The 23,075-nt window shown below is 49.7% G+C and overlaps 1 protein-coding gene and 1 pseudogene across 1 annotated transcript; both read left to right on the top strand.

The window, feature by feature from the left end:
• Window positions 1-17,822: 17,822 nt before the first annotated feature.
• On the top strand, window positions 17,823-18,710 carry LOC125537926 (BTB/POZ and MATH domain-containing protein 1-like). The gene has a single exon (XM_048701248.1). It carries the CDS (start codon window positions 17,823-17,825, stop codon window positions 18,708-18,710), a length of 888 nt encoding a protein of 295 aa, XP_048557205.1.
• Window positions 18,711-21,369: 2,659 nt separating this feature from the next.
• LOC125534144 lies at window positions 21,370-22,159 on the top strand (annotated as a pseudogene).
• The last annotated feature ends 916 nt before the right edge of the window (window positions 22,160-23,075 follow it).

Below are 23,075 nucleotides of genomic sequence, written 5' to 3'. Positions count from 1 at the left end.
GCTTTTTATTTGGATGCACAAGCTCTTAATGCAAAGGAACGTCACGGTATATTGCCCCTTATTATAGCAACTTTTATTATGCAGTTCGCCGCTTTTATTACTTTGCCATCACAAGTTCGTACAACACTCAATTTTCCCTTACAATAAAAGATCAAACATATTTAGGAGCAATTTTTATTGCCTTTTTGCACCGATGACAACTTACTTGAAGGATCTTATTCAATCCATAGGTAGGTATAGTGGACACTCATGGCAAGAAACTAGGTTTAAGGGTTTTTGGATGCATAAGTAGTATCTCTACTTAGTATGAATTTTTGGCTAGCAAAATACCCTAGGCAAACACCACATGTTGGAGGATCCATGACAATATAATTTCTATGCAAATATACACAACCATAACTCATTACGTTGTCTTCCTTGTCCAACTTCAACTAATTTGCTCAAATTTGAAAATGATTAATGGGTATTCACAATCATAGAATATGTCCAAGATAATATGTGCTACTTATAACCATTATATGTGCTACTTATACTACATGACCTGATCCACGCTTTCAACATCAGAGTGTTATGTACCACAATCACAACCATTAGTAAAATAAGACCATAGACATACTTGAATCAATGAACTGTAGGTTGCAGAAAACCAAAGACCATGATTTTGATCCTCCATGTCTATATACCTCAAGTGGAGAACCGGACGACAAAGTTTCAGCGAACTGTGGAACATTGTCAGACAGCGGATTGTCTTCCGGCGAAGTCGACAGAGGCGACATCGGGTGGTCCTCCAGTAAAGTGGGCGGAGGCGACTTGTAGACTTGCAATGCAATTTAGCTGGATTTCCAATCGAGCCTTTCATCTTGTACCAACGAATTCTATGTGGAGTCCAGGTCGGACACCCATGGCTACGTATTGGAGTAGGTCTCCTGCGCGGATCCGATCCAAAAAGGACATGGCCGCCGGAGGGAGGTTGGACGTGGAGGAGGCTGAGGGTGGCGCTGGCAAAGATTGGGGCTGGGTGAGGAGGGGAAGGAGAACAAGGTAGCGGCCGGGGCGGCGCAGGAGAGAAGTCGGAGAAGAAGATCGGCAACGCGTGGCGGCGGCAGTGCGTTGTTCTTTGAAGGCCAAGGTGTGTTCGTTCTATTGTTCTTCAGCCCAAGGCCCAAGGCCCAATTCTGCAGCTCCATGCCCAATAGAACGCGCAAAAAGTTATTTCGGCCCAATTACATAAGAACTCCAATTATAGACGCGTGTGTGGAAAACCAAATAACGCAAGGAAAACAATTAGAAAAACAATTATGACGATGAGCAGGCAGAAGCAATAGCCCCTTTATTATTAGATAAAAATAAAGATTCTTCATTGTACTGCCATGATTGAAGATGAATAGATTGAAACTTTTTCGCAAAAAAAAGAAAGAACTTCTGCTATAAGGGTGATAGCTCGAGGTTTGATTTATGCTCAGATTGATTGCTAGAGAACAGGATAACACATCTCTATAGCCAAATAATGTGTCCAAGTCACTATCCGAGCACGTCTGCGGGTGTTTAAGGTCTGGGTTTGGCGTATCCGGTGTAGATGCTCTAACATACGAAATTCAGGGTTTAGTACGAACAGTCATTTTCTTAGAAGAGTATGATTGTATGAACAGTCTTATATTAGAATAAGAAGAGTACTAAAGCGGTTCAAAAGTAAAAAAAGAACGGTATCGATAAGTGCCGAATAGGGCTGGACACGAGCCGAGCCGAGCCGAGTTCAAACCGAGCCTGCCTTTGGCTCGTCTAAAGCGAGCCGAGCTCGGCTCAGCTCGTTCGTTGAACGAGCCTGTTTCTGGAGGCTCAGCTCGTTTTGCCCCTGGCTCGGTCCAGCCCGAGCAGCTCATGTGGCACATGCCTGGGCAGTGAGTGCTTGCGTGTGTCGGGGTGGCGGACGCTTGGCTAGCGACGAACGTCGGTGGCCGACACGGTGATGAAAGGGTTCAGTGGCGGACACTTGGCTAGCGACGTAGCCGATGTCGGTGCCGAGAGCGCCGTCCAGTGTCGGGCGTGGCGAGGACGATGACCGCACATGACATGGCGAGGACGACGATGGCTACACTCTACACAATCAAGCAGAAGCATTCAGCCATCCATCCATCCATCGCGTGCGTACGCACTCGCAGCCGTGCAGCCGGGAGCATGTATGTCGTATGCCGTCCATGCGCCCGTGCAGGGGAGCGCGTGAGTGCCGAGCGTTTGCGCGCCCAGGTACTGCTAGGGACGAGAAGAAAGAAAGAGTACCTGCTCGTCACGCTCGGCAAGAAACCAGGGAGGCGCGTCCGCCGGCGTTCTGTGTGGTGAGGAAAGGCTGCGTCGCCATCGGTCCAGTTTTTGCGGCACGGCGAGGTGAGGGATGAGGCAGCGCCAAACAGAGGAAGGGAGGGGCTCGTGACCTAACGCGAGGATGGCCGATGGGAACTGGGCTGGGCCTCGAGCGAGTCACCGAGCTGGACCGGGCGAAACTCGGCTCGGCTCGGTTGGGAATCAGGCCTCTTTTCACAACTGGGCTCGCTCGTTTATTTTATCGGGCCGAGCTGCAACGGGCCGAGCTGGAGCGAGCTTCGGGCCAAGCCGAAAAGCTCGCTCGGACGTCCAGTCCTAGTGCCGAACGTCCATGTTTCATGCTCTCGCCCCAAACGACCTTTTGACCACAGGACCGATCTTAAAGTGTGTCAAAGCAGCCACATCATCGATTCCTTTTGTTCGAAAGGGATGTGGTTGTCCTGAATGTTTTCATTGCCCCATGCCGCTACCTTAACCATTCTCTGCTCACCCGTCGGACAAATCGACAGACCTCCACTCTAGTCCCCTCTCCTCGCTACAGCACACAGAGGAAGAGCACCAAACGCCGGTGACGAGGCGGCCATGCCATACTTGAGGCGGGCAGCAGCGGGCATGAGGTGGGAGGCGCGGGGAGGAGCTCCACCGGATCCAACATCCGGATGTTGCGTGGTTGAGATGAGGTGGGCTGATGTGTCCTCGCCGGTGTCGCGCCTCCCAAACTCCCCCGGAGTTGAGCCTCGACCTAGGCTCGGCAGCGTCGTCCAGGCGCGTCCCAGCAGCCGTCCTAGGAAGGCTGAGCAACGTGCACGGTGTCCGCCCACGGGGAGGCTTGCCGGAAGAGCAGTTCGTCGGGGAGCGCACGAGGAGCAGCCGACGGGGAGGCTCGCCGGGAGCGCCCAGCGTAACCACAGTCGGACTCGCCAGGACACTCCTCTGACGACGGAGGGGGGGTCGGGGGGCACCTGGAGGTCGTCAGTGTCTACATCGTCGTCGTCCACGACGGCGACGGCCCAGCATCGCCTCAGTTGCGCCGTCCTCCGCGCAAGGAGGTCTAGACCGACCAGCCACCGGGGCGCTCCATGATGCAGGCGTCAGCAAGCTCGGACGTCTCGCTGACTTGGGCTCCTCCTTCAGCGGCACAATAATCCCCTTCAGCGGCACCTTAATTTCCTCCATATTATCCGTGAGAGACCCATCACTCCTCATAAGAGAAGAAATATTATTTTTCTTGGCTCTCCAAGACGCTTTCATGTGGAAAAAAATTTGTATTGCGATCTCCCCACTTTATCTTGTCGATGCACGATCTTTGCTTCCACATCATTTCCTCTTTAGGAGAAGCTCATCCATCTCTCTATAAATCTTCTTCCTCTCTTCCACTGCACCATGATCATTTCTCTTAAACAAAACATTTAATCTTTTATGAACCCAGTCCAGTTTTTTTGGTAGATAGCCAATATGGGTTCGACTCCAACCATGCAACGATTTCATACGATTGTCCAACCTGTTGGCCACGTCCTTCAAACCTCACACATGAGCATTTTTATTCCATGAACAATTAACTTGGTCATCCAAAGCCAATCCTTATCTTTCACAATAGGATTCATATCTCAAGTGCTTCTTAACTTGAACAGAAGGTGAATTACCCAACAATTGAATAAGAAGAGGGCAATGGTCTAACCTTGAACTTAAAATGTGAGAGACATTGCACTTCGGAAATAAGAGCGTCGACGTACTTGGGGATGTTCATGTTAAGATAAATTCGCCTATGCTATAGTCTCCGGTGGCGGTCGGCATGTCGCCGGGTAGAATTAGGTTCCCTTTCCTCTGTTTCGGTAGAGTGGATAGCTTCTCGCCGGCGTGAGTTGGGCACTATTGGTGGACGCCGGCATGCCCCTGCTAGTTCAGATGTGTTTTGTACTGGGCCTGAGGCCATTTAGCATCTTTCAGCTATCGGAGCAATTTCTGTTTCCAAATGAATGACAACCTCTGTCCAATCATGTCGTGGAATGTACGCGGCCTTAACCAGCTGGCTAAACGCGTGGCAATCTGCGAAGTAGTTACAACAAACAAAGCTGCAATCACGTGCCTGCAGGAAACTAAGATCGATATCTGGATGCCCAGCCTCGTTAGGGAGATCGGCGGTGCTACCCTGACTGAATGTGTAGTCCTCCCTGCGATCGGCTCCCGCGGTGGAGCTGCTATCTTCTGGAACAGCGAGCTGGTCAGCATTGCATCGCACGCCATTGGCGAGTTTGCGATCACTGCAAAAGTGACTCTACTCCGGCAATCCAAAAGCTTCTCGCTCACCACTGTGTACGGCCCAGCAGACGACGCTAGGAAGAATGCATTCCTAGTCGAATTAGCTAGAACTGCTCCACCACCAACTGATCCTTGGCTCATCAACGGAGATTTCAACCTGATCTACGAGGCAAGGGACAAGAATAATCACCTCCTAAACCGCAAGATCATGGGCATGTTTAGACGAGCAATCGACAACGCCGGCCTGAAAGAGATCAAGTGCAAAAACCGTCGCTTCACCTGGAGTAACGAGCGCGAGAACCCAACGCTCGTCAGCATTGACAAGTTTTTCTGCAACTGCAGCTGGGAAGATCTGTTCCCCTCTAGCATGCTGATGGCAGCATCCACGGCGTGCTTTGACCACTGCCCTCTGCTCCTAGCCGACGCTGCTGCCCCCGCCGTCGCGCCAAATTAAAATTTGAAAGTTTCTGGCTACAGTTCCTGCGGTTCCACGAGACAGTTGATCATGCCTGGAACAGACCTCTGCAGAGCAACTGCGCTTTCAAATCTCTGTCGATCAAGTTGGCGCGTACTACAAGAGACTTGAAGATCTGGAGCTCCTCCCTCCTTAGTGATGCTAAGCTACAATTCCACATAGCAACAGAGATTATTCTACGCCTCGACATAGCCCAGGAGTCCCGCAACCTCACCACACCAGAGTTCAATCTCCGTCGACTCCTCAAGCAACGACTGATTGGCCTCGCTGCGATCGAGCGTGCGCGCAAGCGGCAAGCCTCCCGGCTAACCTGGCTCAAGCTGGGCGACGCGGGAACCAAGTTCTTCCATGCAAAGATGCGATCGCGGCAAAGAAAAAACTTCATCCACAACCTGCAAACTAGCAATGGGATCACCACGTCACACGAGGACAAAGAGGCAGTCATCTTTGAGCATTTCAACTCCGTCCTCGGCTCCAAAGGGGCCCGGACTAGAGCCATCGACTGGAGCCAGCTACAACTGCCTGCAATAAGAGGAGGAGGCCTCGACAACCCATTCTCTGAAGCAGAGGTTTGGGAGGCGATCAAGGCCTCGCCAGCAGAAAAAGCCCCGGGTCCGGACGGATTCATAGGAGTTTTCTTCCGTAGTTGTTGGCAAACTATCAAACACCATGAGGGTTTTCCAATAGTTCTACTGCATTGCCGGCGACAATCTTGCTACACTCAACTCCGCCCTGGAAGTCTTGATCCCAAAAAAGGATGACGCGGCAATAGTTTCAGACTACAGGCCAATCAGTCTAGTTCACTCCGTAGCTAAGCTAATCACCAAAGTCCTCTCCATGCGGCTCTCCAACATCATCGACTCCATAATCTCACCAGCACAATCTCCTTTCCTGGCAAAGAAAAGCACGCATGATAGTTTCCTTTATGTCCAAAATGTAGTTAGGTCTCCGCACAGAAGAAAAACACCAGCGCTTCTGATCAAGCTTGACATAGCAAAATCTTTCGATAATGTATCCTGGGAGTATCTTCTCGAGCTCCTTCAAGCCCTAGGCTTCTCGGTGAGATGGCGAGACTGGATCACCATGCTTTTAGCGTCTTCGACCTCCTCTATCCTGCTAAATGGCGCGGTGGGCAAGAAAATTTTACACTACCACGGGCTCAGGCAGGGCGATCCCCTGTCCCCGCTCCTGTTCATCATCGCCATAGACCCTCTACACCGGCTCCTACAGCGTGCCATGGAGCTAGGCCAGCTAGACTCGCTGCCGGGCAAAGATCTCTCGCTGTGTGTGATTCTATATGCAGACGATGCCATCATCTTTGCTAACCCTGTGAAAGAGGGGGTCGACGCCCTGATGGATATCATCCATGAGTTCGGACAAGCTTCAGGTCTGAAAGTGAACCTGCTGAAATCTTTAGTCACTGCTATCAGGTGCGATCTCATCGATCTGCAGTAGTACTTCAGAATTTCTGTGGGCAACAAACCCAATTCCCCCTGAGTTATCTTGGGCTGCCTGTCACCATCTCTAGGCTGCGCATAGTGCACCTATAGTTCATCCTGGACCGAATCAGAGCGCGCCTGGCAGGATGGAAGGGACGACTTTTGTCCATAGCAGGAAGGCGCGTTCTCGTCAGAAGCATGCTCAGTGCACTCCCCACTTTTGCACTGTTTGTTTTGAAGGTGCCAAAGTAGCTCCTAGCCGAGGTGGACAAGACCAGAAGACATTTTCTATGGGCTCAAGAGGAAGAGGTCAGTGGCGGGAAATGCAAAGTAAACTGGCCTGTGGTGTGCTCTCCGATCGACAACAGTGGACTTGGCATTCCAAACCTACATCAATTCAGCCGTGCCCTCAGACTCAGGTGGCTCTGGTTCTCCTGGGTAACACCCAATAGACCTTGGGTGGGCATGCAGCTACCATGCGATCAAGGGGACAAGGATCTGTTCACCGCCTCAACAACGGTGATGCTGGGAGATGGGAAGACGACCAGCTTCTGGGACAGCTCCTGGACTGGCGCAAGAACTCTCAAAATGGAGTTCCCAGAGCTCCACAAGCAATCAAGAAGGAAGAACAGGACCGTCCATGCTGCACTACTGAATGACACTTGGATTGCTGATCTGGCTCATGGGAACACGCAACAACTATGGCCTGAGGTGATCCGCCTGAACAGATGGCTCATCTCCAAGAACCTGAGCCTAAACGACCAGCTGCAAGACACCATTAGTTAAGGAAATATGCCCTAGAGGCAATAATAAAGTTATTATTTATTTCCTCATATCATGATAAATGTTTATTATTCATGCTAGAATTGTATTAACCGGAAACTTAGTACATGTGTGAATACATAGACAAACAGAGTGTCACTAGTATGCCTCTACTTGACTAGCTCATTAATCAAAGATGATTAAGTTTCCTAACCATAGACATGAGTTGTCATTTGATTAACGGGATCACATCATTAGGAGAATGATGTGATTAACTTGACCCATTCCGTTAGCTTAGCACTTGATCGTTTAGTTCACCGCTATTGCTTTCTTCATGACTCATACATGTTCCTATGACTATGAGGTTATGCAACTCCTGATTACCGGAGGAACACTTTATGTGCTACCAAACGTCACAACGTAACTGGGTGATTATAAAGGTGCTCTACAGGTGTCTCCGATGGTACTTGTTGAGTTGGTATAGATCAAGATTAGGATTTGTCACTCCGATTGTCGGAGAGGTATCTCTGGACCCACTCGGTAATGCACATCATTATAAGCCTTGCAAGCATCGTAACTAATGAGTTAGTTGCAAGATGATGTATTACGGAACGAGTAAAGAGACTTGCCGGTAATGAGATTGAACTAGGTATTGAGATACCGACTATCGAATCTCGGGCAAGTAACATACCAATGACAAAGGGAACAACGTATGTTGTTATGCGGTTTGATCGATAAAGATCTTCGTAGAATATGTGGGAGCCAATATGAGCATCCAGGTTACGCTATTGGTTATTGACTGGAGACGTGTCTCGGTCATGTCTACATAGTTCTCGAACCCATAGGGTCCGCGCGCTTAAAGTTCGATGACGATCAGTATTATGAGTTTTTGTGTTTTGATGTACCGAAGGTAGTTCGGAGTCCCGGATATGATCATGGACATGACAAGGAGTCTCGAAATGGTCGAGATGTAAAGATCGATATATTGGACGACTATATGCGGACACCGGAAGTGTTCCGGATGGTTTTGAAGAAAACCGAAGTGCCGGAGGGTTACCGGAACCCCCCCGGGAGAAATAGTGGGCCTTATGGGCCTTAGTGGAGAGAGAGAGGGCTGGCCTAGGGAAGGCCGCGCGCCCCTCCCCCTCTGGTCCGAATTGGACTAGGAGAGGGGGCGGCGCCCCCCTTTCCTTCTTCCTCTCCCCCTTCCTTTCCCCCTCCTAGTAGGAGTAGGAAAGAAGGGAGTCCTACTCCTACTAGGAGGAGGACTCCTCCTCTTGGGGCGCCTACAGGGGCTGGCTGGCTTCCTCCCCTTGCTCCTTTATATACGAGGGCAGGGGGGCACCTCTAGACACACAAGTTGATCTGTTGATCTCTCCCAGCCGTGTGCGGTGCCCCCTCCACCATAATCCACCTCGATCATATCGTAGCGGTGCTTAGGCAAAGCCCTGCGTTGGTAGCATCATCATCACCGTCATCACGCCGTTGTGCTGACGGAACTCTCCTGTGAAGCTCTGTTGGATCGGAGTTCATGGGACGTCATCGAGCTAAACATGTGCTGAACATGGAGGTGCCGTGCGTTCGGTACTTGGATCGGTCGGATCGTGAAGACGTATGACTACATCAACCGCGTTGTGCTAACGCTTCCGCTTTCGGTCTACGAGGGTACGTGAACACACTCTCCCCTCTCGTTGTTATGCATCACCATGATCCTGTGTGTGCGTAGGAATTTTTTTGAAATTACTACGTTCCCCAACAATTAGATGGAAGCATACGGCCTCAGGATCTTTCTCCACCAACTCGGCCTACAGCTGCCAATTCCAAGGGATGATCAAGACAACTTTCAGAAAGGTGCCATGGCAGGTTTGGGCACTGGCCCGACTGAAATTTATGGTCTGGTTGCTGCTTAAGAACAGACTAGGGTGCAATGACCGGCTCCAAAGAAGAGGCTGGCCAAATGAGTACTTCTGCCAGATTTGCCTTAGAAATCTGGAGACCTCGCAACACCTTTTCTGGCAGTGCCCTTTCTCAGCAGAAATCTGGACAAGAATTGCCCAAGGAAACGGATGTAGTTCCATGCACCCCACAAACTGGCAACACAAGAGCAAAGCCGTGGAGATTATAACTGAGATCATAAACGGTGCAAGGCCTAAGCACAAGAAGGGAGTCAAGACAATGATCGTTCTGGTGTTGGGAGGCATTTGGCATCTACGAAACGAGTGCACCTTCAGGCAAAAGACAACAAACATGACTGAAACCATGGCGAGCATAAGAAGGACATTCGAGTTATGGCGCCAAGCGGGAGCAGTTCACCTAGAGCACCCTTTCTGGGACCCTCCCTCGGCATGCTAGTCTAGCCTTATGCTAGTTCTTTTCTGATCTTTTTCAGTTTCTTTTTTTTTTCTTCCTTGATCGCTAGATCGAACACCACCTTTTGTTTTCCTGCCTACTTCCTTCTATGATATCAATATATGCCAGCCATCAGCTGGTCCGTTCAATAAATAAATAAATTCCAACTAAGGTGACAATGGCCTGGAATTCCGCCTCTATGAGCGGGTCGACGGACAGGGGGTGGACGGGTGGGGGTGTAGGGGGGTGGCTGGGCCATAGTTGTACATGGTCTATTGGATTTTGTTTTGTTTAGTACAGACTGATCACATGGGCTAACCCTTAATCTAATCTTTTATCTACTGTCTTGGGCCAGATTTGTTAGTCCACTTGAATTTTGTGCCTAAATATGATTAGAAAATGGGGCGTGCTACAAATCATTTGACTGATTTGAGGGAAAAATAAGCCACCTCCTCCGTCGTTAGATGCCCACCATCACAACCATCGCTCGGGCCTCTGGCGCATCCTGCATCTTTCTCCCGCAGCACACGCCCAACATCGCTCCTCTTCAGTATCGGCAGCCGGCCACCGCTTGACCCGATGCAGTAGACCATGTCCTCCGCTGGTTGTTGCTCGCCGGAGATGCTGCAGAACGCATCCCATCCCCCTGCTACTACGACGGGGTCGCCGCCGCTCGCGGCCGCCGGATGCAAAGCGCTGCATCGCAACATCTGGACACTGCTGGTGAGCACTCCATTGCAGCGTCGGGAGCGTCGGCGAGTGCTGATCCATTGCAGCGGCGGAGGGAACGCCATTGAGCGCTCCATTGCAGCGCTGGAGGGAGCACCGGCGAGATGCATTGTAGCTCCGAGACCGCCGGCGAGCACTCAATTGCAATGTCGGGAGCGCCAGCGAGTGCTCCATTGCAGCGCCCGAGGGAGCGCTAGCGACCGCTCCATTGCAGCACTGGGGGGAGCTCCGGCGAGCTGCATCAAAGCTCCGAGACTGCCGGTGAGCACTGAGCACTACTCCATTGCATCGCCAGGAGCGCCGGCGAGCGCTCCATTGCAGCGCCAGAGGGAAGGCCGGCAACTGCTCCATTGCAGCGCTGGCGAGTTGCACCGACGCTCCGAGACCGCCGGTGAGCGCTCCATGGCAGCGTCAGGAAATCCGTCGAGCCTCCATTGTCGCGCCCGTGAGCACTCAATTTGCAGCACCGGGAGGAGCGCTCCATTGCAGCCACCGAGCACCGCCGCAGACGCTGCTCCGCCGTCGTAGCAGGACATTATAGCAAAAAAATTGTCATCATTGCTGCACAAATCACCGCCCGCCATGGGCGCCGTCGCAGCAATGGTGCTGCTGCAAAAAAAATCAAGGGTTGCAGGAGCGACGAAGCACACCGGAACCTTGCAGCTGAAGTGGTCGGAGTCGCCCTCCCCCGGGCCCTGTAACAATCTTGTTGTGGTGGCCGGTGTCGCCCTTGTCCTTTTTAGGATCGCAGTCCATGGCGAGGATGCAGCAGCGATGTGGTTGTGCCGCCCTCTCTATTTTCAAACATTCACGGGGTTGGGCGCAGGATGCATCAAGGTGGTGGCCGGCGGTAGCTCCATGCCGATTTTCTTGCTGCTATGGTAGTGCTCGCCATGGATTCTCTGCTCTGGCTGTGAGCATGAATGAGATTGGAAGAGGAAGAAAAGAAACATGTGGAGAAGGGAGCTTCGTCGTTAGAGCATCTCCAGCCCAGGGGCGGACCCAGGAAAATAATTGAGAGGGGGCAAAAAAAGTATGGCCATATGCATAAATGATAAATCAACAAGAAAAAAACATCCATGTAAACTAAAACGTGGGAATAATCACTTTATTATCCACATGGTACCCAAGTTCATTGAAATGGGAAAGGAAACTAACCATTTGAGATAAAAAGTAATAACAACAATATAACCATATCTTGTTCTGAAGTTGCAAAACAGAACATTGACACATTGTTCTAACACTTAATCTACAACCTGCAACAACAACGAAAAACATGATCAAAATTGAGAGGGTGGAAACGTTGAAGAAGGCTGATATTAAAAAAACAGTAAGAGCTTTAGGCCGAGCATTACCTTCCGTTTCATCCCACGACGTTCTTTCACCGCATGAAAACGTTTAACTATCACTTCATTTGGAATTCCGTTCAACAATTCTTTTACTACAAAGCAGATAAGGCTATGGTTCATAAAATCATCACTAATTTTGCCACGTAGAGCATTCTTCACAATCTTCATAGCTGAGAAGCACCTCTCAACGGTTGCAGTGGCAACAGGCAAAGTAAGTGCTAGCTTTATAAGTCGGTATACTAAAGGATAAGAAAGATGCTTCTTTGTAGTCACCATTAGTTCAGCCAGATCACCAATATTATTCAAGCTGGCAAACCTTGTATCATGGGTTACATTATCCAAATAGAGATCAAGTTCATGCTCAAGACCCACCAAATCATTGAAGTCATCTGGGTAAAACTGAGCCAATTTCTTCAACTTCTCAACATTATAGTGACCAAACTGATCACTTGGACTCAAAGCTGACATACAACAAAGTAACTCAGAATTGATAACATTGAATCTGCTATTTAACTCTTCTACCAACATCTAGGACAACAAAGAAACAATCAATCCGATAATGATGCTCATTGTTAATACCGGTCCTTTGCCTTATCTTCTTTGGATTCACGTAATCATTTTCCATGTCCATCACTAAAATGTCATTCTTCTCACAAAAAGAACGTACCTTGTCTAGAAGATCATTCCAACCATGCTCAGATCTAAGCTTTAGTAGCTCTCTCTTAGTAGATTCCACATCTGATATGGCATTAACAATGTCCATGTCCTTTCTCTGAAATGTTTTAGATAGCCCATTTGTTAAAGCAAATATAATCATCATCATGTGTAGATAGAATACAGAATCAAATGATTGAAAATATTTCAGAATCCCACTGGCTTGACGTTTCTTAACAGAATCAGTGCCATCTTCCTCAACATATTCTAGCACTTTAACCACCGATGGAAACATCTTTGACAAACCTACCAAAGTTCTATAGTGAGAGTTCCATCTAGTATCTCCTGGCCTTTGAAGAGAAAGCTCTTGATTTAGTCCAGTTCCTGTAGCAATCTCACCCTTACCAATTGCTTTCCTCACTTCTTCTTGATGATCCACTCTAAGTTTATCCTTTCTCTTGCAAGATGATCCAACAACAGTCACCATAAGTGATATCATATCAAAGAAATCTCCAACATCAGTAATTTTCTTTGCAATGGCCACAACAACCAAGTTAAGTTTGTGCGCAAAACAATGTACAAAATAAGCTGAACTGTTATCTCTCATAATTTTTGCTTGCAAACCATTGAACTCACCTGCCATGTTGCTTGCACCGTCATACCCTTGTTCTCTCACTTGTTTTAAACTCAAACCAAACTTTGCAATCATAAAATCAATTTTGGACTTGAGAAAAGTAGTTGTAGTCTCCTCAACGTGAACAACACCTACAAACCTCTCATATGACAGTCCACCACTCACGTATCGTAGAACCAATGCCATCCGCTCTTTGTCAGAAATATCACGACACTCATCAACCAATAAGCTGAACACATCACTGCCAATTTCTTGCAAAATACATGACAAGATTTCTTCTGCAAAGCATTCAGTAATACTTTTCTGAATTTTTGGAGACAACATTTGATTATTTTGTGGGGCGTTTTTGAATGCCTTGGCTACAATTTCATTCTGACTAATAGTATATTCCATCAACTGCAAATAGTTTCCCTTATTTACCGACTCTTCTGATTCATCATGACCACGGAATGGTTGTCCTTGATGCAACAAGTATCGACATACATCAATTGCAGCATTGACCCGAATAAGATGCTCAGTTTTCTCAATTGGACTTTGCTTGTGTAAGGCTACCGGGATTGATTGATCTATGTTCTCTAGATCCTCACAGTTTTTTAGTGCTCTATTGTGGAAACTGTTGCGATCACCTACATGAGTCACAAATCTTTCTGGCTTCTTCCAATTATGAAAGCCATCTACTACAAATGCATCATGCCCAGGTTTGTTACCTTTGGTGTTGTCCCTGAATAAATAGCAACACAAGCAATATGCATTGTCATTTGCCTCACTGTACTCTAGCCAAGTACCACCATACTCCTCATACCAATCAGGATTGAAATACCTATTGGTCTTCCCAATCATCCTTGGCTTAAAAGTTTTTGGTTCAGGTCGATGGGGCCCCCACATCAAGTATTTTCTTCCTATGTCCTCATGCTGATTGGGATTGTAATATATAATCCTCCTCCTTTTAGATGGATCCCTAGGAAGCTTCTCCAAATCAACTAGTTCGGGCATCACGGAAGTTGTTGATTTTTTAAAAAACCTCTCCATTAGTTGTCCTGTAATATTAAGTGCCAATAGTTCAAACGTCAATGAAAAGAGGTTTGAACTGATCTAATTACACAAACTGATAATTTATACACAGGAGTTAACAAGACTAAGATGTTTTTAACATAGAAACAAACAAACAAAAAGCTTGAAGAAAAACGTTCTAGGGATTTACCTTGATGTCAATTGAAGTTAGGGAATTGCAGGAGATCAGGAGATTGGATCACCGTCGACTGTCGCCGTGTTGCCGCAGTGCCGCTGCAACGTCGCCGGCCAGGTCGCTAGGAGCGCGATCGAGCAGCAAGGGACGGACGAGGAGCGAGGGGGAGTCGACGATTGCCGGCGGCGCCGCAGCGAGCCGGTGACTCGCGGCGGTTCGAGATTGAGGCGATACGATAGGCGAGGGCTTTCTTTAGTCCCGTGCGTTTTTTTCTTAGGAAAATCCCAGTCCGTATTTTTTCTTAACAGGAGGCGTTGCAGGCTGCGTACATGTGTTGATGTGTAGGCAGGGGAGTTACGCTACGGGGCTGTTGGCAATCCTTTTTACTGGGCTTACTTTTTTAGTATTGGGCTTCTAAAATATCTAAAGAATTAGGCTTAGTGGGGGCACGTCATTAACCTTTGTGGGGGCACTAATGAATCACATGGTACTACTATACCTCGATGGAAAAAATCAAGTGGGGCCTGGCCCCCACGGCTCTTCACGTAGGTCCGCCCCTGCTCCAGCCGTTGGCCCCCTCCAGGCGGCGATTTTAAGCGCCCCGGCACTTAAATCGGCGCGGGGGCGAGCGGGTTACCAGCCGCTCGCCCAGGGTCGCTCCGGACGCGTTTTTTTATTTTTTAAAAAACTGAATTCGACGCAGTTCGGCAAAGTTTGGCTAAAAATCGGCAAATTTAATATTCATATTAAACATGTTCGGCGTTTTACATACATTATTAAAAAAACTAATCTATGGGGCGAAGAACTCGATCAGCGCGGCGAAGTCGCCGACGTCGCCGCCGTCCTCGTCGGCGGCGGCGGCCTTCTCCTTCTTGATGGCGCGGCCGCCCCTACTGGACCCCTGCCCGGCGTCTCCATGGCGGACAGGCGGTGGCGGCGCGTCGTTGTCGTCGCTGTCGTCGAGGACGACGATGCCTCCCTCGTCCCGGCCACGGCGACGAGCTTCGAACCGCGCGAGGGCGACGCACTGGCGCTCCCTCTCCGTCTGCACCCAGTCGTCGCGCGCCCATTTGAGGGCCACTTCTTCGTCGAGCACCTCCTCCTTGATGCCGCTGGCGAGCCCGGGCTCCATCTTCACGGCGGGGAGCCCTGGCTCCGTCTTCGGCTTGACGAGTCGGGGAGGAGCCGAGGACGAGGCACGGACGCCGCCTTCGTTGATGACGATGTCGACCGAGCGTTTGCGCCGGCCGAGCGGGGTCTCCGCTATGGGCTCGGCCTTGACGCCGAACACCGCCGGAAAGCCGGAGGAGTGGGAGGAAGAACGGGACGAGGACGACGAACAGGAGGCAAACCTCCTTGGCATCCATTGCCCGGCGCCGCGGCGGGCCACCGAAGCGATGGCCGGTCCCCGAGGGTATGCGAGCGACATGTTGTTGCCACCCTCGAGGAGCGCGAGAACCTCGCCGAGCGTCCAGCCGGGGACGGACCACCACAGGCATCGCCCCTCGCCGTTCCACTGGCCGCCCGCCACTACCGGTGCCCCGTTGGTGGAGGCGAGGTGTTGCTCCTGGCGGCGCTGGAAGTACGCCGCCCACACCTCGTGGTTGTCGGCGGCGTACTGCGGGGAGGCGCACTGCTCCTCGGTCAGCAACGACCGAATGCGGTCGAGCTCGTCGGCGAAGAGATCGGGGCGCGCGACGACGTCCGGCAGGGGGGACGGGGAAGCCTCCGGCGTTGAGCCTCCATCCTGTCGGCTCAGCCCGCATGTCTGGAGACGCCGGAATGTTGGCCTCGAAAAGCATGTACTCCTCCCACGTTTGCAGCGCATCGCCGAGGAACCGCTCGCACATTGTCGTGGATGGGGCTGGGAGAGAGGAGAGGATCGGCGGCGGCGTACAGAGACATAGAGGTTCGTCGGCGGAGAGAGAAAGAGAGCACGACGTCTGTGGCCAATGGCCGGGGGGCGCTTTTTATAGCTGTCGGGGAGGGCGTGCGTACGCGGGGGGGGGGGGGGGGGGGGGGGGGGGGGGGGGGGGGGGGGGGGGGGGGGCGGCGCCGCGCCACCCGTGAAGAGCCGCCCCGTGAGGAATCAATGGAAGGCTGACCGGCGGCAGCCTTGGCATTGATTCCCCGCGGGAAACCGAGGCGTTCGCAGGACGACGAGGCGAGTGTCGCTGATTCGGCGGGCCCGCGGCTCTTTCGTGCCAAAACCATTTCGCCCGGTGCCCCCGAGCGCCCCCAGCGCGCCGGGTTCGGCCTGGGTCCGCCGGCGCCGAATTCGGCCTGGGCCGGCGAAAATTGGGCTTCTGGGGGCGCGACTAGGCCGATTTTTGTGCACCGGCGCGAAAAAATCGCCTGGGAAGGGCGTGTTGGGGGATCGGCTGGAGATGCTTTAGAGATAAGGTTGGGGGAAGTGGTGGGCCGCTTGACACAGGCCACGTGGCGCGTAGAGGAGGTGGTTTACGAGATGGAAAAATCAGTCGGTTGATTTAGAAACTTTCCCTTTTGTTTTTCGGAAAAAGCTTACCTTCTACCGGCAGATCGCGTGCGTCCGTCTGCCAGCTCCCTGGCCGTTTGATCGTGTGTTAATCAGACGGTCAACAGCGTCCCTGTGTCCGCCGAAGCCGCGTCTGTTTTCCTGCAACTCACCTATTGTTTCAAGATAATCATTCCTGCAACCGGGTAACAGCAGGGGGTTTCGGGCCTCGTCGGGAAGCCGCGTCAGTTTCTTGCAGCTCACTTGTTGTTTCAAGACAGTCATTCCTGCAACTGGGTAACAGTAGGTGGGTTTCGGGGCTCGTCTGGATTAGAGGTCGAGCGGATGGATTTGAGAGCCGGCGGACGGGCGCGGCGGCGCAAAGCGTTGGGCCACCATGCCTTATCCATCGCGGCGGCGAAGACGACTTGCTCGGGATTGGCGACGACTCATGCAGGTACGAATCAGAGATCGGCGGTTTCTGCAACAATGATCTTGTTTCAGAAATAAAAAAACGATTCAGTTGTGAAGTTTATTTTAGCAATAGGATCTGGTTTTAGAAAGTTTCTGCAACGCAGGTCTTGTTTCAAAAAAAATGGTTCGGCAGCGAAGTTTTTTTCTTGTAACATGGGTCTTGCTTCAGAAACATAGCCCCGGTTGAAGAAAGCGTTGGAGGAGCACACGATGTTAGAGCGTACGAGGCCAAGCATTTCAACACGACGCATGTTTCAGAAACATAGCTTCAGTTGCATAAATCGTCAAAGGAGTGCCAAGCGTGGGAGCTCGTCGCCGTCATGCTAGACTAGAGGGCGCGACTGTTCTCGAAGCAGCCCCCCTCGGTGAGCTCAATTTGCGTCAGATCCAACCATGGTGCACCATAGTGTTGCAGAAACTTCAATTTAGTTCCTGCACACCAGCGGTGGGCTGATTTTGCGGTGGGTTGGTGCTGGCGCCGTGCAAGGCGCGACTCTGTCGAGGCCGGGGGATAAAGTGTTGTTTCCGCAACAGAGCGTTCGTTGCGGGAAATAAAGAGCGAACATGCAGGACGCGGACATTAGATCGGACGGCTATCAGTTCGGGCATGCAATGGCCGTCAAGACAACGGATAAAATCTAAACATCCGCCGGCGGACGCATAGCGTCACCCTTTTTGAAAAAAGCTTACCTTCCACCTTGACATTGCTGGACCAACATGGTAGAGTATCTAACCTTACTACCCAGGGATCCCAAGGTAGCATACAACATACTTTCCCTTTTTGAAAAAAGCTTACCTTCCACCTTGACATTGCTGGACCAACATGGTAGAGTATCCAACCTTACTACCCAGGGATCCCAAGGTAGCATACAACATACTTTCCATAGTACCACCGGCTATTGGGGCTTTGAAAAGTTTGTCGAGAAATCAAAGCTGCGACAGCAGCTTGCCCTCACCGGGGACTCCTTCACAGTCAGATGTGTCTTGACTGTCATCAAAAAGCGTCAGGCAGAAGATGTGCACACGGCCGTCGCCCCGCTCCCGCATTCCAACCTGCACAAACACTTCCTAGATATGTTGAAGGGTGGGGAAGGCGCGGACATGACCTTGACCGTCGCAGGCCAGTCGTTCCTCGCGCATAGATGTGTGCTCGCCGCAAGGTCCCCGGTGTTTAACGCTGAGCTCTTTGGTAAGATGAATGAGACTCTGGCGCAGAGCATCAAGATCGATGGCATGGAACCCTCCATCTTGGAGGCACTCCTTCACTTCATCTACACGGATTCTCTGCCGGATGACCGACATGCGGATGATAGACACACAGAGATGCAGCACCTGCTGGTTGCCGCGGATCGATACGGAGTCGATAGGTTAATGGCGATATGCGAAGGGAAATTGTGTCGAAGCATCGGCGTGCAAACCGTCGCAACGACCCTCGCTCTAGCAGAGCAACACCACTGCGTGCACCTGAAAAGGGCATGTCTTGAATTTTTGTCTTCCCGAGATGTCCGCCAAGGTGTCAAAGAAACAGATGGATTCAAGCATCTCGCAACAAGCTGCCCATCGGTTATTCTCGAGATTTTCAACAAGCCTCCCCCACAATCCTGAATATGGGTATATAGCATGGTTTAGGGTTTACTCATGTCGGGTGGATGTTCACACTCTTTTTGAAATGTATGTGTGATTTTGACTTAATGAGTTAATGGCACCGTAAGCTCTACATAATCTAGATTATCCAATTTTTGTTCCTTCTCTTGTCTTTATTTTGGTACCTGTAACTTTTCTTGTGGCCATTACGTGACTTAAAATGTTTGTTCTTGACGTATTGGTACCATTAATTCCATGTATTTGTCGTGATTAATTCTATTCTTTTTCTTTGCACCTTGGATCTTTATAGAATCAGACACTTTATCAGACTATCACACTGGTTGTACTTCATATCAGTTTGGTATATACATGAAAAATATACTGGTCATCGAAGAAAAACTAAATGTTAGAAGTCAGACGTCCGTTCTAGGCGTTTTTGGTGCGAAACTGGTGCCCCTCGTTGGATCTGACACACGAATCTTGCCGCTAAGGCGATTGTCATGTCTGCAGCAGATATGTTTCTGCCACACGTCGTTATTCCCATTTTCCTTCTCTCCCCTCACTCAAAATCACTCTTCTTCAGACACTATATATAGCATTGAGAAGCACAGAGGCGCTTCCCTCTGTCCTCCAGCGCCGTGTGCTCCCCTCCTGACCCGAGCAACCTAGCACGTGAATGTTGGCTAATGGAGGGGCACCAAGGGTGTTGTCGTCCCACGCGGCGGAAGCGTCAAGCTGGCGGAGCAACTCGCCGCATCCTCCAACCTCTGCAACCTCCAGGGCACGCGACCCGCTGCGGCAGGCAAGCGGCGCATGCTACTCAACGTCATCGGTGGGACTATGGATAGGTTAATGGAGGAGTGGACGGTGTCACTGATGGCATTGCGCCTGTGGGTTGCGCCTCCTCTTCTAATCAGCTGACCCCAAATAAAATTTCAGCCCAGAAGTGAACTATTTCGAGTCAGGCTCGGTTTGGTTGCGTCGGTTCGATTGTGTGGTGGTTAGGTCAGTTGCTCTTGATCTTCCTCTGCTTGGACCTTGGAACACTTGTGTCCGACTTAGATGGTATTCTTTGATGTTGTGTATATGTGTTTCTTTAGTCTCTATCCCCAAGCCCCAGTGTCATTTTTTTGGCGTTTTGTTCTTTGGTTTCCTCCCAGTTTTTTACCGGGCTTTGTGGTTTTTGGCATATTTTCCCTTTATAAACATGGCCACTTTGCATTTTCTTCTTTTTCGCCATCTTAATGAAACCGGCAGAGCTCCTGCCTTGCATTGTAAAAGAAAAAACAAATAGCTACCGTGGACAAAAAGGTACATATTGCACAATATTTACTCCCTCGTCATTTTCTGCTATGTATGGAGGCGAGGCAATTCCTATTTGGCTCTGGTTTCTACCGTTTTTACAAACCGGCAAGCTGAGGTAACCAACTCACCAACCTAGGTGTTGTGGTAACGTTACTATTTTTCCTTTAATAGTAGAGACTAGTAAATGCGCACGTGCAACATACATTAATATTTAGACAATATATTATTTGCACGCGGATATTAGGTGTGCTATTATTTGTGTGTTGATTTCTGTGATTAGTCAATGTTGTTAATTTAGAAGTATATCAAATGCATGTGAATATTAAGTAGGATATTATTTACATGTTATTATGTGATTAACACTATATTTGACATCAAATTAACTGCACGCTAAACGTGTTGAGCACTCGACATCGAAGCAGGCTAGGTCGTTGGATTGACATGATTTGATGACCGAGATTCATTGGATCTGCCCCTTTGGATCTTTTTATATTGGTATAGATATAGATACAATGCCACAAAAATCAGCGTTTCCCCCTTTTTTTTCTTTTCTTTTTTTTCTTTTCCATTTTTCTTTTATGTTGTGTGGAAATGCGTGAACTTTTCTCATTAAATACGATGAAGTTGTTTCAAATTCGATGAACTTTTTTTAGATCCGATGATCTTTTTTCCACTTTTGACGAACTTTTTCAAATTCGATGAACTTTTTTCAAAGTCAATGATCTTTTTTTTAAACTGATGATTTTTTTTTTCAAAATATGCAATATTTTATTTCAAAATTATGATTTTTTTGTTTAAAACCAATGAATTGTTTTCCAAATCAATGCGTTGTTCTTTCAAAGTCTATGAACCTTTTTCATTTTGGTGATTTTTCTTAAAAATTGATAAACTTGTTTGAGGGATTTTCGCAAAAATAAATTGAGGGATCGAGAGCGGTCTTATTTTTCGAGGAATCGTGATCGGGAAGGAATCGAATAGGGCCGGCCCATGAGGTGGGGCGCCTTGTCGCCAGCTATCTGTTCGGGCCTGACTCATTGGGGACAATGTTTTAAACCTTTGATGTGTGTTTTCCTTCACTAGTATTGGCCCATCCAATTCTTTTTAAAAGTATTGGCCCATCTACCCTCGTTCTATCATAGCACGCCTTCTCAAAAAAAAAAACTAGCCCAGCACGCTTACGCCGCACCGGAAACTGACAGCCAGAGGCCGAGAGCAGAGAGGACACCCCACCGCGCCGTAAGAGAATAGTTTGATCGATATGTTCTTTCCCGTAGGTCAGAAGCAGAGAACACCTATACCCTCAAACACACATAACAGATAGGAAAACCTAGGTTTAGGACGAGAGCCCCTGATCCATCGCCCGTCTACCTTCGCCATGGCTAACCACGACGAGTGCCTAGCCAAGACGTCGTCGAGATGCATCACGGAGACCTTCACCGGGACGCACGACTTCGAGGTCACCAGCTACTCGCTGCTCGAAGGCATGGGCGTCGGGAAGTTCGTCGGCTCGAGCACGTTCAGCGTCGGCGGCTACGACTGGCAGATCCGATTCTACCCCGACGGAGACAGGGAGGCGAACGAAGGCGCCTACGCATCCGTCTTCCTCTTCTCCACTGAGAGGTCGGTCAAAGTGAAGTTCACTCTGAATCTATTTGCCAGAGAAGGCAGCATATCTGTACTCAGCGCGGCTAAGCCGTATACATTCGAGTCGGCAGGTCTTACCTATGGGTATACCAAGTTTGTGGAGAAGTCCAGGCTGCTACAACTCAACGACTTCACAATAAGATGTAATCTCACCGTCATCAAGGAGCCTCGCACCCACGATGTCAGCGTGGTCGTCGTCCCGCCGTCGAACCTGCACGACCACTTCGCGAGCATGTTGAAGTGCGGGAAAGGCGCCGACGTCAAGTTCAGCGTAGGCGGCCAGGTGTTCGACGCGCACGCGTGCGTGCTGGCCGCGCGGTCGCCGGTCTTCATGGCCGAGCTCTTTGGTCACATGAAGGAGAGCACCGCGCCGTGCATCCAGGTCGACGACATGGAGCCTTTGATCTTCGAGGCGCTTCTCAGCTTCATCTACACCGACACCATGCCCGATAATTTGTATGTCGGGGCCAACATGCCAGGCCTGCTGGATGCCGCGGATCGCTACGGGATGGACAGGCTGAAGGCCATGTGCGAACAGAAGCTCTACTCGAGCATTAGCGTGCAAACGGTTGCGGCGACACTAGCTTTAGCAGAGCAGCACCATTGCGTCGCACTAAAAGATGCATGTCTTAGGTTCCTCTCTTCACGAGACGTGCGCCGAGCTGTCAAAGCAACTCGTGGATTCAAGAACCTCGAAACAAGCTGTCCCTCGGTTGTCATGGAGTTTTTTGACATGCCTGCCCCGCTGCCATGACTAGCTTAATTGTAGCTTTCATTGGAGTATATAGTCGTGGACTCGTGGTATATATCGTATTTGGTTGATCTTGACACACCATGTAACTGGCATCATCGATGAACTTGTCTTAGAGAATTAATGTGTTCCTTTTGATTTGCGCTACAAATTCCTTGTATTTCCAAAAAAAAGGTTCATTTATTTGGAGTTATATTGGGCTATATGGATACAATTGACCCTGGCTCTGATTGATTTTTCAAGGTGAAAACTAGATTCTTGCCTTGATAGTTGAATCCGATGACGACGATGCTTGAGCGTCGTTCTGATTATAATGGCGTTATTGTTGCAGAATCTCATCATCCATGTGGTGTCATGAGATGGTTGATGCTGATATGGTCATTGCTGCAGTTTGCCGATTGCATATATGATCACTTTGGAGTTTTTTTTCTCGACCACTCTTAGCTTTGGCTTTTAAAACTACTAGTAAGTGTTAGTTATATGCATCCTAATTATGCAGAGAACCGAGTGTGTGTTCATTATGTTATGTATGTTCTTGAAGATACAATTTGTTACTCGATTTTCTAAGGGAAAAGCTTACCATCACCCGGCGGATGGCAACGGCCACGTCCGTCATCTCCCCTGCATGACACGCGTTAAGTGAGGGCTCGCATACTGTCCTTTATCGAACGCGCTTCTGCAACAGG

The sequence above is a fragment of the Triticum urartu genome, chromosome 2 (assembly GCF_003073215.2).
Source record: "Triticum urartu cultivar G1812 chromosome 2, Tu2.1, whole genome shotgun sequence".
NCBI classification, from domain to species: domain Eukaryota; kingdom Viridiplantae; phylum Streptophyta; class Magnoliopsida; order Poales; family Poaceae; genus Triticum; species Triticum urartu.
The sequence above is the reverse complement of the archived record's forward strand: the minus strand, read 5'-3'. Positions and strand labels throughout refer to the sequence as shown.